Genomic DNA, 15,409 nt, shown 5'->3' on the forward strand with positions numbered 1-15,409 from the left:
GAGCCAGACCCAGACAGTTAGGTAACAGAATTAGTCCATTTTGACAACAAAGGTCAGGGCGGCGGGTTCAGCTCGTGTCACATTCCTAAATCATTAAATGAAAACATGTTTTTAATACTTCGGTATTTTTCAACATGGACCTTATTTTCACAAGTTTTTGTGGAACAAAAATGTCTGAAATTTGTCCACTATTGAGTCGCTAAACTGGCTGCAGCCAATAATAGTCAATTTACACTTTCTAAAAGTTTTTGCCACTGACAGGTTCAGATAAAATTTTGACAACATTTTGGAAAGGATCCCTACAGAGATAGACCTTTTTTAAAGGGTAAGATCGTTATTCTTTAACCAGAAACAGCCCTGAAATTGTGATCACCAAACCCACCAGGCTCCATTTAAATAAACAGTAATTATAATTAACATTAAATAACAGTGAAACACACTTTATTCAAAGACTGCAGACACAAAATTCAACTCACAAAAAACATCCTGGTTTTCCTTTTCACTGTTCTAACAATCACTAACTCTGGTTTGGTTGAAATATACCCTTAATTCGCCCAGTTAGATGTGAAAATATTCTGGCTCTATAAACGCTAAAATTACTGTTTATTTATATGGAGTCTGGTGGAATTGGTGGTGATGATTTTGGGCGGTTTCTGGTTAAACAAAAGGTCCAGCATTGAGCTCTCACTCAATGCTGGACCGATTTCATAAAGCTGTTGTTCACATTCGTAACTAAAACATGGAAAATTAGTGTCCAGGTTTTAAAATTTCAAAGTTACTCTTACATTGTCTCTGCTTCCCGTCACCATCTGTTTTTAACTGCTGTCCTTCCTGTCCAGGCCGGCCTGTCGGAGGCAGAGCAGGAGCAGATGAGGAAGATGCTGAACCAGAAAGAGTCCAACTACAACAGGCTACGCCGAGCCAAAATGGACAAGTCCATGTTTGTCAAAATCAAGACACTGGGCATTGGTGCATTTGGTGAAGTGTGTCTCACACGTAAAGTGGACACGGGTGCACTTTATGCCATGAAAACACTGCGCAAGAAAGACGTCCTCAACCGCAACCAGGTGAGTTGATACATTATTGTTCATATAGGAAGAAGTCTTCAACTTTGTACCGTGTTTGCTTATATTAATTATATCCAGTTTGCAGTGGTTACTGAGTACATTTACTCGAGTACTGTACTGAAGTACATATTTGAGGTGCTTGTTACTTTACAGGATTCGTACAGTCATGAAAAACCTGGAAAAGTCATGGAATTTGCACATGAATTTGGAATTTCCAGGCCAGGAAAACTTCTGGATAATTAAATATCTCCTGAAGGATTTGGAAAAGTCACAAAAATTTGTTTCACAAACCAGTACAATAACACATGATGTGTTCAAGGACTGTGCAAAATTTGAAAATCCAAAAAAAAATGTCTGTTTTTACCATTTCTGGCTGTGATAAATGGTGTCAGAATTTTTCTAATCTTTCAAAATTGTCAAACTCTTTTAAATAATTAAAGAAACAGCCAAAAAACATGCTTTACAAATCAAGATTTTTAAAGAAAATTTCTGTTTTTTTCTTTAACTTTTACCTAACTTTTTCAATAAAAAATAACTTTCAATTTAAAAAAAAAAAGAAAAAGAAAAGAAAACATGCTTTAACTTTAACATTCACCAAAAACTTCTAAAGGAAAAAAAAAAAACTTTTTTAAGGAAACATGCCCTCCTGTCATGTAAAAGGTACGTTTTCTGAAAAAAATCAGCAGAAAAATAAAAACAAAATACAGCCATGAATTGCAAGCAGCCCTACATTATATTTAGATTTTTAATCCTGTTTTGAATTCAATGTTTTTTTTTTAATAACATATATTCAAAAGGCTGTTAATGAAACAGAACCAATAAGGAGCATCCATGGTGATTTCAGAGGATGTATGCTCTTTAAAATTTGCCTCAAAGTCTTGAAAAAGTCATGGAAAGTTATCAGTTAAAATGTGTATGAACCCTGCGTTTATATAATATTCAACTGAATATTTTGGGGTTTTGGACTGACATAAGACGACATTTAAAGACATCACCTTGGACTTTGAGATGGACATTTGGGATGGACATTTTTCACCGTTTCATGACATTTTATTGACTAAATCATTAAAATAATTATTAGTTGCAGCCGTAGTTTACACGATGACTTTCTTTGTTGCAGGTCGCCCACGTGAAAGCAGAGCGTGACATCCTGGCGGAGGCGGACAACGAGTGGGTGGTGCGTCTCTACTACTCTTTCCAGGACCGAGACAGTCTCTACTTCGTCATGGACTACATCCCCGGAGGAGACATGATGAGTCTGCTCATCCGAATGGGCGTCTTCCCCGAACCTCTGGCGCGCTTCTACGTGGCGGAGCTGACGCTGGCCATCGAGAGCGTCCACAAGATGGGCTTCATCCACCGCGACATCAAGCCCGACAACATCCTCATCGACCTGGACGGACACATCAAGCTGACGGACTTCGGTCTGTGCACGGGCTTCCGCTGGACGCACAACTCCAAGTACTACCAGAAAGGTGAGGAGGCCGAGTGAGATGATGGATTAATGAATACTTCTACTACGTTCTTTACTTGTTTTTTTTTCCATTTTATGAAACTTTATACTTCTTCATAAGTCTGTCAGCTTTTGTTACTTTCAGTCTTCATCTCCTTCCTGTCCAGTTAAAACCACATATGAAGTATATGAAGTGTATTTTTTTCCGGCTTTGAAAACCCTCTTGGATCAGCTGGAAAATGCATTATCAAAAAGCTGAAAAAGCCTTTTTTTTAACACCATGAAAAGTTTTTAGAGATTTTTTTTTTTTAAAAGCAAGGGAAAAGGAAAAAAACCCAGGGAAAAACTGTATCTATAATTATCATAATTACATATTTTAAATTATATTACATAATTATAGTTTTGCAGCACTTTTTCCGGGCCGTTTTTTTGTTCTTCTGCTCTTTATAGTATATATATATATATATATATACACACACACACACACACAGAGTATACATATAATTTTCAGGTAATTTATCAGGTAATGTTACTGACAAATTTCTAGCAAATTTCTCAGTCTGGGACATGTCAGTGAAGCAACAACATTCATTTTGATTCATTTTTATTTTTTGTATAATGTCAAATATTCACAAAACTCCCTCAGGAAATCTTAGAGGACAAAATGTCTGCTTCTTAAAACAGCTAAAGAAATAATAGGCTATGTGTTCATATTATTTTTAACTTTCACTTAGTAAATTTTTTTCCAACCTCAGTCTTAATCATGACTACAAAATATTCATTCATTTTCAGAAAAATAAAACAAAAAAGATATTGAAGCCCAGGCTTTTTGGGCCACTCGGTTTATTATAGACCTAATTATGAGCTGAGGTTGAGCTTCCAAAATTAATTTCAAACCATAAAAAAAGCTTCAAGTCACTGCTGAAAAGCCACCTCCTCTTGCTGACACACGACTGACCGGAGCTCGATACTTAAATCGACTCCTTTGTGTTGCAGTCTGTTATATTTATTGTTTTCTATTGTTCTGTCTTGGTTGATTCTGCCTGTTCAGCACTTTGGTCAACTGGAGTTTTTTTTATGTGTTTTACAAATAAAGTTTGATTGACTTCACTAAAAATGAGTCACACCCATGCCAAAAGCCAAAATGATGGAAAAATAAAAAATGAAAAGGCCAGAAGTGTCTGTAGTTAGGCAAAAGGACTGCAGGATTTTTTCTTGTAGTGGAGTATTTTTACAGTGTGGTATTAGTACTTTTACAGACAGATCTGAATACTTCTTCCACTGCTGCTCATCGTGTGTTTAACAGCATTGTTCATCTTCTTCTTCCTCCAGGGAGTCACGTCAGACAGGACAGCATGGAGCCCAGTGACTTCTGGGACGACGTGTCTAACTGTCGCTGTGGCGACCGACTGATGACGTTGGAGCAGCGCGCCAACAGGCAGCACCAGCGCTGCCTGGCTCACTCCCTGGTGGGAACACCGAATTACATCGCGCCAGAGGTGCTGCTGCGCAAAGGTGGGTGAGAATATGATGCAAATCTCACCACCTTAAAATGATACGGTTCTAGCTTTGTTCTGAGCTGTTTCCAAAAAATAAAAACAATATTAACCTTTTTATATTCTACACAAAAAGTCCGAAAGTACTTCAGATAATGTAAAAGTGTCACAGAATAAAAATATATTAATAACTAAAATTTTGACAAAAATGTCAGATAGAACCTTTTAATTCTAAGGTGAATTGCTGCAGATGACAGATGTTTGAAATAAACCGTGGGCCCTAATAGCCATACTATTATTCTGTTTAGTGTGCTAAAAAAAGATTTAACACAACAAATCCAGTATGCCAAAAATACCAGAATGTTCTACTACATCCACTTGCATCCTGCAGTTTGAAAGCCAGCATGCTTTTCTGGCTGTTCAGAGCCACAATCCTCTGCACGGCGGCAGATCCATCACGTCGACTGAGCCGTGAACAGATAACAGATATCTGTCAGAGACTGCAGTGATGGACTACAGCTCATCTGAGTGCCTGATGATTGAACAGATAATAATGATAAAAAAATAATATATATAATAAATATATAATATAATAAAAATAACGGAAAATATGCGGAAGAATTCAAAGGCTGCCATGTGAAGGTTAGTATCTGTCATCGGGCCTGTCACGCTGACAAATTTTGTTGGACGATTTATAATTTCCCAGAAAATATCGCGATAAACCAAATTATTGTTGACATCATTTTAAGACCATTTTATGCCACTGATATAATGATGATATAGCATTATAGTGCAAGTACATCCTCTCAAAGAGAACGTTCAATTCTCCAGAATATTCAACTTTGGAATTGAAATGTAAAAAAAAATTAAAATATCCTAAATAAATGAAACATAAACCACACATAACCAAACAATATTGTATATCTGTTCTCCTTACAGGTGATCTTCACTGATATATCAACCAGGCACATATTTGTTTTTGTCTTTGCATTTTCAACCTCATTGTTGTTTTTTGTTTATTAAGTTTTTGGAATAATTTCTTTACTTTGAATTTCAAAGTAGGTTAATATTCCCTTTCCTTTCATTTCAAATCTTTTGTGCCTGAACTGTCCTTGGGTCAAACATGTGTTTTTATTTTATTTTGGTTATTTCTTTGATGTAAAACACTAAAATCAGTTGTAATTCTCAGATGAGGGGAATCTAAAGTTTGCCATAATAAGGACAACAACTGGAACTGAAAGTGTTAAAAATGTTAACCAGCAGACCGCAGACATGCTGAATATTTTGACATATCTTTTGTCATCTCTTTAAACAGCACAGTGCATTTAAAATGAAGCAATGCTAACTTAGCTTCAGTTTGAGTTTATTTTGGTTTAACACTGTAGAAACATTTAATCCTGTTTTTCTTCTACCATTCAAAAATTGTGGTACTATGTATAAAAAAATACTACACTCTTGATCCGGCATTGAAATGAACACCCTCAGCCTCCACTGAGACTCTTCACTTTAACCTCAGAGTCACTGTTTCATTTTTAAATCAACATGTTCGAAGTGCAGAGCTGACACGACAGAAAAATGTGTCTGTATAAACACTTACGACGCTGGATTTGTGCATAAAATCTAATATGTGTGTCTGGTGCAGGTTACACCCAGCTGTGTGACTGGTGGAGTGTGGGAGTGATCCTGTTTGAGATGCTGGTGGGACAGCCGCCCTTCCTGGCCCCGACACCTACAGAGACTCAGATTAAGGTCAGTGAAAAAGACATATATCCTTGCTTTGATTTAAATTTAAGTTATTGACCAATAAATGAATGAATAAATGTCAGCATTGGGTCCCTGGATCAATTCACTCGCAGCAGGTCAGACCTCTTTCTGTGCAGCTCCCACGTACGAATGTGACCTCTGATATCATGTTTGGAGTGACCATGATGCTGAGACTCCCTTCAGGATTTTAAGGGTTGTTTTTGTGATTGTTGCGGCCTAAAATCCCTGATTTCGCAAAAGCTTTTCTAAAAAACTGCAATGCAAGTGATATTTTTAGCTGGGTTTTTATCATAACAGTTGTTTTTGTTGTTTGGTTTTTAGTTAGAATTACACTACATAGGATGCACATCATGATATGATGTATTTTCAGAGCCAGTATTGTTGTCAGATAGAACAAATATTTAAAAAAATCTTAGCTGGTGAAAAGTTTTCTTTGTCATATAAGTCAGGAAGATTTAGAAACAGTGATGTTGGGTGGTGCACACGCGTTTGTGTTGCAATGCTGCTCACACCAACACCCAAATGGCTCGACTCAGTTGTTTCAACAATTACTGAAAGGTAAAGTTAGCCTTGTTAAGTTTCCCTGTCACTGTGTGTGAGAGGCGCAGCAGCAGAATGATAAACACAGAGAGAGAGGGGGTAAGCAGATCAATACACTGTGCGCAGCTGTAGCATGAAATTAATCAGATTTGTGATAAAGTTACTGTGAATTGCAAGGTTGTGCTGAATGTGCATGAATTGTTGAGCTTGCAACATTGTGAAATCCTTGAGGGCTTTAGTCATCTACTGTTTGCGAGGTCAGGAATAAACTTTCAAATCAAAATTGTTGGTGGTAACATCTGCGCCTGACATTACTGCAGCTGTGGTAACCTCATGTATTGTCTCTCTCCCGTCTGCAGGTCATTAACTGGGAGAGCACACTGCAAGTGCCCCCCCAGGTCAAACTGAGCCCCGAGGCCGTCGACATCATCGGCCGTCTCTGCTGCTCTGCCGAGGACCGTCTGGGTGCCAACGGCGCCGGCGAGATCAAGGCTCACCCCTTCTTCACCCAGATGGACTTCTCCAGCAATCTGAGGCAGCAGCCGGCCCCCTACCGGCCCAAGATCGCCCACCCAATGGACACGTCCAACTTTGACCCCGTGGAGGAGGAGGGCGGCCCCGGGGCGTGGAGCGACAGCGGGGACAGCACTCGAGCCTTGGACACCCTCTGCTCCCCGCACGGGAAGCACCCGGAGCACGCCTTCTACGAGTTCACCTTCCGCAGATTCTTCGACGACAACGGCTGCCCCTTCCGCTACCCGAAACCGCTCGAGGCCAGCGAGGTGTCGCTGAGCATGGGCCCGGAAGAGGAGGACGAACAGGAAGAGGAGGAGGAGGAGGAAGAGGAGGATGAAGAGGAGGAGGGAGAGCAGGGGGAGGGATGTGAGCCGGTGTATGTGTAGAGCTGCAGACTGTGTGTGTCTGTTACTGCCGATTTAACGCTCATTGTTCACCTCGTGACCCTCCCATCTCCCGCTGCTCTCTTCCTGTGTGTGTATGTGTGTGTGTGTGTGTGTGTGTGTGTGTGTGTGTAGAGGTGTGCATGCTACACAGGCGTGTGCATATCTGATGTGTGTGATTGTAAAGTTGCAGGAGCAGGACTGATGAATATCGCCACCTTGTGGAATCTAAAGCGCGTCCACTTCAAATCCAAAACTCCCCTGATCTGGGACCAAGAGACAATATTCTGCGTGTGACTGAGAGCATCGAGGGTGAAACGGTCAGAAACTGTGCAGGCGGAGAGGAGAACGCTCTCGGGAATGTAAGGATGTCTGGATCACAGGCAAGATGTCTAATTCGAGGACTGCCTCTTGCTGGTTTCTTGTCCCATTCCTTCCACCCTTGTGTCTTACGGACGACTGAAACGCCTTTGTGGTGATCCTCTGAAGCAGGAGCTACTTCCTGTTCTACCCGAGCTGCTTTACACTCAAATATCAGACACGGCAATGTGAAGAGTGGAGTTTACTCTTTGATTGCAGGGGAAGGGAGGGAGGGCGGGGGGGGTCGAACAAGCAACACGCCTCTTTCACAGCTGCTGCAAAATAAGCTACAAAGACACATGCATGCACGTGCACACACTCACGCACACTTTTTTTATTACAGCTCAGTCGTAAAGAGTTAACAAGGTCTCTGCAGGTAGATTTCAGCGTCCATATTTCAAGGTGTTGGCTCAGAGTAGATGGATGAACAAATTCTCCCAGATTCCTCTGACGTGCGCAGAAAAAGTAGGCGAGCAGCCGTGTTCTGGCGTGAGAGAAAAGGCGTTCAGTTTTCTAATTACTGCATTTGTGGCAGATCAAACTTTAAAAACGAGATCAGAAGTATTTTGGTTGCTCCATCGATCCTCATATATCCACAGCTGCCTCCGTTTGTGCCAACTGTAATTCAGTGTAATGTTTTGTCCCTAATAGGAAGACCTGATCCTCCTTCCCTCAGAGGTTGCTGTTGCAACTATTCTTGTGTTCATGAAATGTTTCCTGTTACTGATCCTCGGTTTTGACTGACGAGTCAGAGTTCACTTCCCAAAAGAATCCTCACATGTGCAGAGTTTAGACAAGCTCTAAACATCAAACCTGATTCTGTCGCAGGGCCTTTTCACACCTGCACAAGCATTTTTGTTACGTTGCATAAATTTAATATAGTTAGTTTTGTTTCAAATTGCAACTGTGCAAGCACCCTTAGTTAGTCCCTCCAAGATGTTGCGATCGCGAATTAACACCAGCTAATCCATATGAATTCTGTGTGGTCTTGCAACTAAAACAAGTTAAAACTCATGTTACTGTAGAACGGCGTGCAGCTTAATGATTCGCTCATCCTCTCTTTCTGTTTGTCATGAGACTGCTGCTGCGCGACCAGAGCTCTTTTTCTAAGGCAGTCACACACACAGCGACATGGCTAACTGTAAGTATCATATGGTAAACGTTACCAACAATTATTAACAGATTTAAGGATAGAGTCACGCTGTGTCCTTAGATGATTTACTGCAGTTTGTCAGATATTGACTGCTGCTGCCGGGCTTCTGCTGAAGCATCAAAATATGACGGGTTTGGATGAGATCAAACTGTGCTGTGTTAGCTTGTGCTAACTGGGCAGAAAGCAGAAGGAGAGGAACTCACCGAGCGAATCCTTCAGCAGCAACAGCCGATCGCCCCCAACTAACCGAACCATGGCTCAGTTTGTTCTGGATCAAGACCACCTCTTTTAGTGGACCAGGGTTTAGCTTTTTGGGCCAGAACGTGTTCCTGGGGAGGTTTTAGACCTGTAATTTTTTTCCGGATCAAACTTAAATGTCCAGAAGTCCGGACTGGACGAGGGAGGTGTGAAAGGGCCCTTAGTCGGATCAAAGACTGAACCACCGTAGTGTTTATTACATGCAGTGAATTTCTGCTCATAAATCACAGGAAGAATTGAATCTAGAAAGCAAGAAAGTTATTTCTTTTGCTTACTGAGGGGACAAAGAAACAATTAAGTCCACGCCTTGTTTTAAGGAAAGAACTGATGATTAAAGTGAAACCTTACAAAATTAAGAGAAAACAGAGCCAGGACCTGGATGGGACTGAACCTGTTGGGTCAGATGGTGCTGAGTTGGTTTCTGACTGAGAATCAAAGCTCTAATACACACACACACACACACACACGTGTAAACACACATTCACCAAGATGCACAATTTTACAGCTATTTTGCAAAGATGAGTTGTAACTTAACCAGCTTCCTGTTATCGTCTGGAGGCAGTCATGAAAACACAAAGCAACATGTTCTTACAACAGCAAACATGTGATAGTATGACTATGTGCAATACAAAAAAATACATTATATATAGTTTTCTAAACACTTAATATCCTTTTTTTTTTTTGAACGTTTTAGTACTGAAATGTACAAATATATTGGTTTATATATATTTTCTCTTTTCAGTTACAACATGCTGCTTATTATTGTGGTTAATATTATTTACATTATTATTATAAGTGTTATTACATGTTTCTTCTTTTGTTGTGGCTTAAAGAAGTGTTGGCTTCGTTGCCGAGTGTGCTTGGGGTTTTTTTGAAAGTAATGAGCCTTGTGCGTTTTTAAATTGAATGTTGGAGTGCGTGTCGCCGCTCGATGACGAAGGAGACGACAGTGGTGATGATGATGACGATCAGTGTTTGCAGAATGGCGACTCTTCGCCTCCTGCGGCCGGGCGGGTCCTGACTGCAGGGGAGGAGGGTGCAGGTTCAGAGAGAGATGCAGCAGAGTAGATAAAAGTTCGAGGAAGAGGAGGAGAGAGGCAGGTTGGCTTCAGGAAATGTAATTTGAAAAAAAGAATGAACAGCAGAGGTGTGGACACGAGTCACATGATGTGGACTTGAGTCACAAATTTGATGACTTTTGACTCGACAAAAACGGAAAAGACTTGCTAACTTAAACAACAATGACTCACTTGGACTTGAGCCTTTTGACTTGAAAATACTTGATAAATTCCCCCGAGCCCACGGATTAAAATTTATGTTAACCCTTTGAAACCTGAACAAACTGATCTGATGTCTTTCGAAGACATAGAAGGAAGACAAGGAGCAACGGAAAAAGAAATGACCCAAAATTCAGCAAGAAATTGTTAAAATCTAAACATTTACTTTAAAATAAAGAAATAAAGCTAAAAAAAGATATACTTAAAAAAAGTGCTTAAAAATGTAAGTGACACAATTTTAAATATGTATTCTTGATAATTATAAATGCAGTTTTTTTTCCTAGACATTTTTACTTTTTTTAAAAGTAATTTTCTAAATCTACTAATTTCTTGTAATTCTTGGAACATTTCTTATGAAGTTGCTCATTTCCTTTTTCCTTATTTTTGAAAGAAATTGTAGCACTTTGCTCAAAGTCCAAAATATTTAATGCTCATTAACTTCCACTGCTTTCCCTGATCAGTACTTTTTATTTCATTAGACATAAAACATGCAATAGCACACAGTATCACTTTAAAGGATGGATGGTGTTATGGATATTTTTCCAGTATGTGATGAGTTTAATACAGCAAGTTTTGTACTGATGTCTTACTGGTTAAATGTACAGTGTGTTATTTTCTGCCACTAGGGGTCTCTCAATCCAAAAAAACAAAACAAAACAGAGACCACTGCAGTCAGTTGGCTGGGATCCTTCAGGAGGTTTTTACCTCTAGCTGAATGATCTGCAGATTTCTCCTCATATCCAGCTGCTAGCCAGTTTATCCTAATGTCTACTCGCATGTTTTCTCTGATGACTTATGGCCCAGATGTTCAGGAGGTTTTTACTGGGAGCCGAATTATCCACAGAGGTCTCTTCTTTTCCAAAAGAAACAGAATTTGTTATTTAAACTGGCAAAACATTGAATTAAGCAGTTTCTTGTTAAAAATCAGTGTTTCTTCAGTGCACTTTGGCACAGCAGGGGCTTTACCAGCGCTGCCGCTTACATTAATAACTTAGGATCTAGACATCCGATGACTAAAATCCTTGATCTGGTTAAAACATTTAGTTAAAAACAACCAAGATCTAAAAAGTGTATTGTAAAAATGTTGCTTAAAACTGAATAAAAAGTTCATTTGTAACAGCTCCTGGCAGTCAACCACTACCATGACATGCGTGCAAAAGGGATATAATGCTACTGACAGGCAGAGGCGGCCAAATTACACTGACTGTCCCTCCTTGATTCAAAATTACAGGGTTTGAACATTGTTAGAGACATTTAAGATAATAGAAGTACACAACTCAACCAAATGTATAAAATTGGTCCACTTTCTTTTGGGAATTGTGACGCGGAAAAGTTACATTTTATGTCTTCAGTAGTGCTATATGCTGTAAAAGTGCAGTGTCAGCACTTTTTTATGATTAAGTTTAGTTAGTTGTACTTATTTTGAAAGACCAGTGCAAATTTTAAAAGCATGCATGACTTGTTGTAAATTTAATATATTATTACCCTGTGGTTAAAAGCCACTTCCTTTTTTTAAAGAGCGCATTACGAGTTGTTTAGGACTCTGAACTTTAGCGACTTGACCTGGGACCTAAGTGCAAAGACTCGAGACTTGTTTGTGACTTGCAGATCAGTGACTTGTTCCCACCTCTGATGAAAAGCTTTCTCTATTTTACAAATGGTTCAAAACATCAACAAAGAGTTCGTGTTTGGTACATTTTCTTTATTTATCTGAAACGACCACAACTTCGAGCGTTGTTCAACTTTTACTACAGACCTGTGCCATGTTCTGTACTGACTCCATCATCCAGAACCTTCTTGCTTATTGACAATCAGTAAACCGAAATCGCTCTCTTTGTGTCAGACTGTTTGGTTTAGTTAACGCCAAACCGTTCCAACAGTATTCTGAATTTGACTTTTAGCGACTAGAGAAGTCAGAATCTTTTTGAGTCTGATGTGTAACTGGCAGAATGATGGAAAATGTGTGGATCGGATTTGTTACAGAAGATTTTTTTATTATTTTATTTTGCTTGACAATGTATTGAAAGTTGTTTTTTTCTGTAAATGTGCCTTGTGTTCTAAAGTGAGCAGCACAATCTTAAACGACTGCCTTCGTATTATCATCATCTTTTTTTCCACACACCTCTTTTACATGTAATTATTCTTTATTTGGGGAAATGTTTCACATTCACACTGGCTTTGTTTACATGCACAAACAATATTCTTATTCTAGTCAGTAACCTGCAGTGCATAGAAATGTTGTCAGAAGGCTTTTATTTTGAAATGTAAGCAGGGATGGTGAAGTTAAAAAGAAATATTCATATTTTTCATGTCTGTGACAGAAATAGACATTGAAACTGTAGTGAAAGATGGTATACAGTCAGTATGATTATAAAAAGACCATGTTCTGGGTCTATTTTTGCTGTAAAATGCACGCATTACACTGTAAATATAGGTGAAACTCACTTTAACAAAAGTGCTCATGCCTCCAGTGTGGCTGCTCTAACCTGCTAACTTTTCATTTTGATTTTGTGTTTTTATTTGTCATCACACATAACACAAAAAAATGAAAAAATACAAGTTGTATAAACAAAAACAACAGCAGATGTAATAAGGGGCGACCTGCCCTACATTCTTAAAAATTTAAGCTGCCTTCCAAGAATCAAACAAACAATAACCAAAACCAAATCTTCAGTCTTGTTAACATCAGAAATAGCTTTGTACTCCATTCTTTTGAAAACCAAAAAGTTAATTACAGATTTTACATTTATTTTGCAGTTGTTCCGGGATTAAACCCAAACAATAGAAATGTATCTCCTTTTCATCTATTTTTTAGCTTTTACTATGGTAAACTTAAAAATGCCCCTTAAATCATATTTGCTTCCCTGTACAGAAAAAAACTTTTGTACACATTCTGGGATCGACTTTGTTTTTGCTCGAAACATTACTTGCATTATTTTTTAATTTACCAAGTTATGGTTTAGGATTTTAAAAAGGGTTCTTAGTAAGAAACGAGCCATATTTTTTTTTTTTTTAATTATGTATTTAAGATCATGTTACGGAAAATATTTTAGCATTTTTCAATTTTCTTTTTTTTTTAGTTTGTTTTTTTGGCTTATTATTAGGTAATTTTGTTTCTAAAGTTACTTTTTGCTAATATTTGGGCCCTTTCTTGAGTTTCTCATGGCTATCTCCTAATGTTTTTAAGAAATTTTGAAAGAGTCTTCAAAAAAACCAAACCACCACCACACACTTCTAGTGGGCCATAAATGATTTAGAGGGTTTTTTTTTTTGTAGTTTGTTTGAAGTTTATTCGTTGTTTTTAAAGAAAGTCCTGCATAGTGTATCTTTAAGGTCATTGCATGTTTTTCTCTGGTTACAACATCATGTTTTAGGAAAGAAAAACATTGTTTTCACGCTGTAAAATGTTGCCACTGAGGTGCTGTTTAAAGATACAAATTTGTATCAGATGTACACACACAAAATAATCAACAAAAAAACAAATGCAGTCACGATGTGAAAGAGCCTTGTTTTCTGCTGGTCATGAATGTGTTTAATGGTGGCTTAAACTGGAGTGAAACCAGTATCCTGCATGTAAACAAAGCCAGTGTTGCCTGTGAGCTTCCCAGATAAACAGCAGTCTTCTACAGAGCGGCACCCCTGGATCCGTTATGGATCAAGTGCCTTGCTCAAGGGCTCCATCGTTGAGATTGGGGCAGACAGGTTGTTCTTTTCACTCTTCCTCATCCATTTTTTCTCTCAGCCGGTGCAGACGTCCACCTAAAAAACTGTCGTTGCCAATCCAAGTCGACCAGGACGGACTGCTTTGTGAAAAATAGCTTTATAATCACGAGAGCCGCAGCTCTCTGCAGAGTGTGTGAGGTGTTTTCTGTTTCTGAGGTTAGAGAGTGATGACTGACAATCTTTGACTGACTTGATATCCGATTTCTTCTTGAGACTTACTTGTGTATCCTTTTTTTTTTTCATTTTGTATTTTTACTCTAAGGAGCCTCTGGTTGTCTTTGACGCTCCTTAATGTATGATACAATTCTGTTACTCTTGAATTTATATTTATACAGATATACATATTTTTTGTATCTTTTCCTCCCCTTTTTTTCAGTTTCCCTCGTGCTAATGTTCAAAAACCCATGTCTACGCAGTATTATAGATGATGTAATGTGGACAGCTATCTCTTTTTTTACATTTATGTATGAACTGAGAATTTGTAAAAATGCTTTCACGGTCCTTGTGTGTAAAATGTATGTATAAATTAAATTAACCAACTTGGACTCGTGCTTTATTTCAGTGCATTTATGTGTGAAGGGAAGGTGATATAGATTAATTCATATATGTAACTTTTTTTCTGGTTGGATCACATTTTGAATTAGATTTTTTTTTTATATCTACCTGTAATAAACTTGGACTCGTGCAGAAATTAGTTGTATGACGTATATATTAAGGGGAATTACATTTCTTTTGACTTGTCCCTGCAGAGTAAATACAAAGAAAAAAGAAATCAAACAATAGTTAATCTGCCTTTAATAAATATGGAAGAATGACAAAGATCAGGGGTTGATGATTATTTATGATCAATAATTAGTGTAAATAACTTAATTACACATAACAAGTCTGAGACATTTGACTATTCTTGATGGAGACATGGACTTTCAATTATTTTTAAAAATTAAGAAACTAAGGCAAGGCAAGTCTAGAGAACATTTCAGCAACAAGGCAATACAAAGTCCTTTATGTAAAGCATTAAAGCATCAAGGCAGTTTGAAAAAAACACCTAAAAAATGACATTGAAAAATAATTCAAAACTTAAAATACAAAAAGAAAAATAATAACAAAAATACAAACAAGTCAAAACATCAAAAAGATAGATATAAAATAAAAATTAAAAGTTATAGTACAGTGTAAGAAATTAATACATTTTAATTAAAGGCAACAGCCTTTAAAACATGTAAACACCCCACTGACTCTTCTGTTATTTTTCAGACTTGTCTAATATTACTACATTTACGCTACAAAAGTAGCAAAACTACAGCATAAAACTAATTAATTTTTCTTGTATTCAGCATTTCATTTTAGTAGAAGTAGATATATACTTACTTTTTGTTCATCACTTAATTAGTGCAGCTGGTAAATGTGGAGTATATATAT

General features: G+C 38.1%; 1 protein-coding gene across 1 annotated transcript in view; it reads left to right on the forward strand.

The window, feature by feature from the left end:
- Positions 1-14,535, forward strand: part of lats2 (large tumor suppressor kinase 2) — a 41,025-nt gene extending 26,490 nt beyond the window's left edge. The window contains exons 5-9 of the mRNA XM_042494532.2: positions 840-1,067; positions 2,188-2,542; positions 3,853-4,035; positions 5,659-5,765; positions 6,680-14,535. Coding sequence (XP_042350466.1) covers positions 840-1,067; positions 2,188-2,542; positions 3,853-4,035; positions 5,659-5,765; positions 6,680-7,222 — 1,416 coding nt within the window. The 3' untranslated portion in view covers positions 7,223-14,535. The remainder of the gene's footprint in view (positions 1-839; positions 1,068-2,187; positions 2,543-3,852; positions 4,036-5,658; positions 5,766-6,679) is intronic.
- Positions 14,536-15,409: the final 874 nt, after the last annotated feature.

Source organism: Plectropomus leopardus, chromosome 10 (assembly GCF_026936395.1).
Source record: "Plectropomus leopardus strain MGB_pleo_1.0 chromosome 10, ASM2693639v1, whole genome shotgun sequence".
Taxonomy (NCBI): domain Eukaryota; kingdom Metazoa; phylum Chordata; class Actinopteri; order Perciformes; family Serranidae; genus Plectropomus; species Plectropomus leopardus.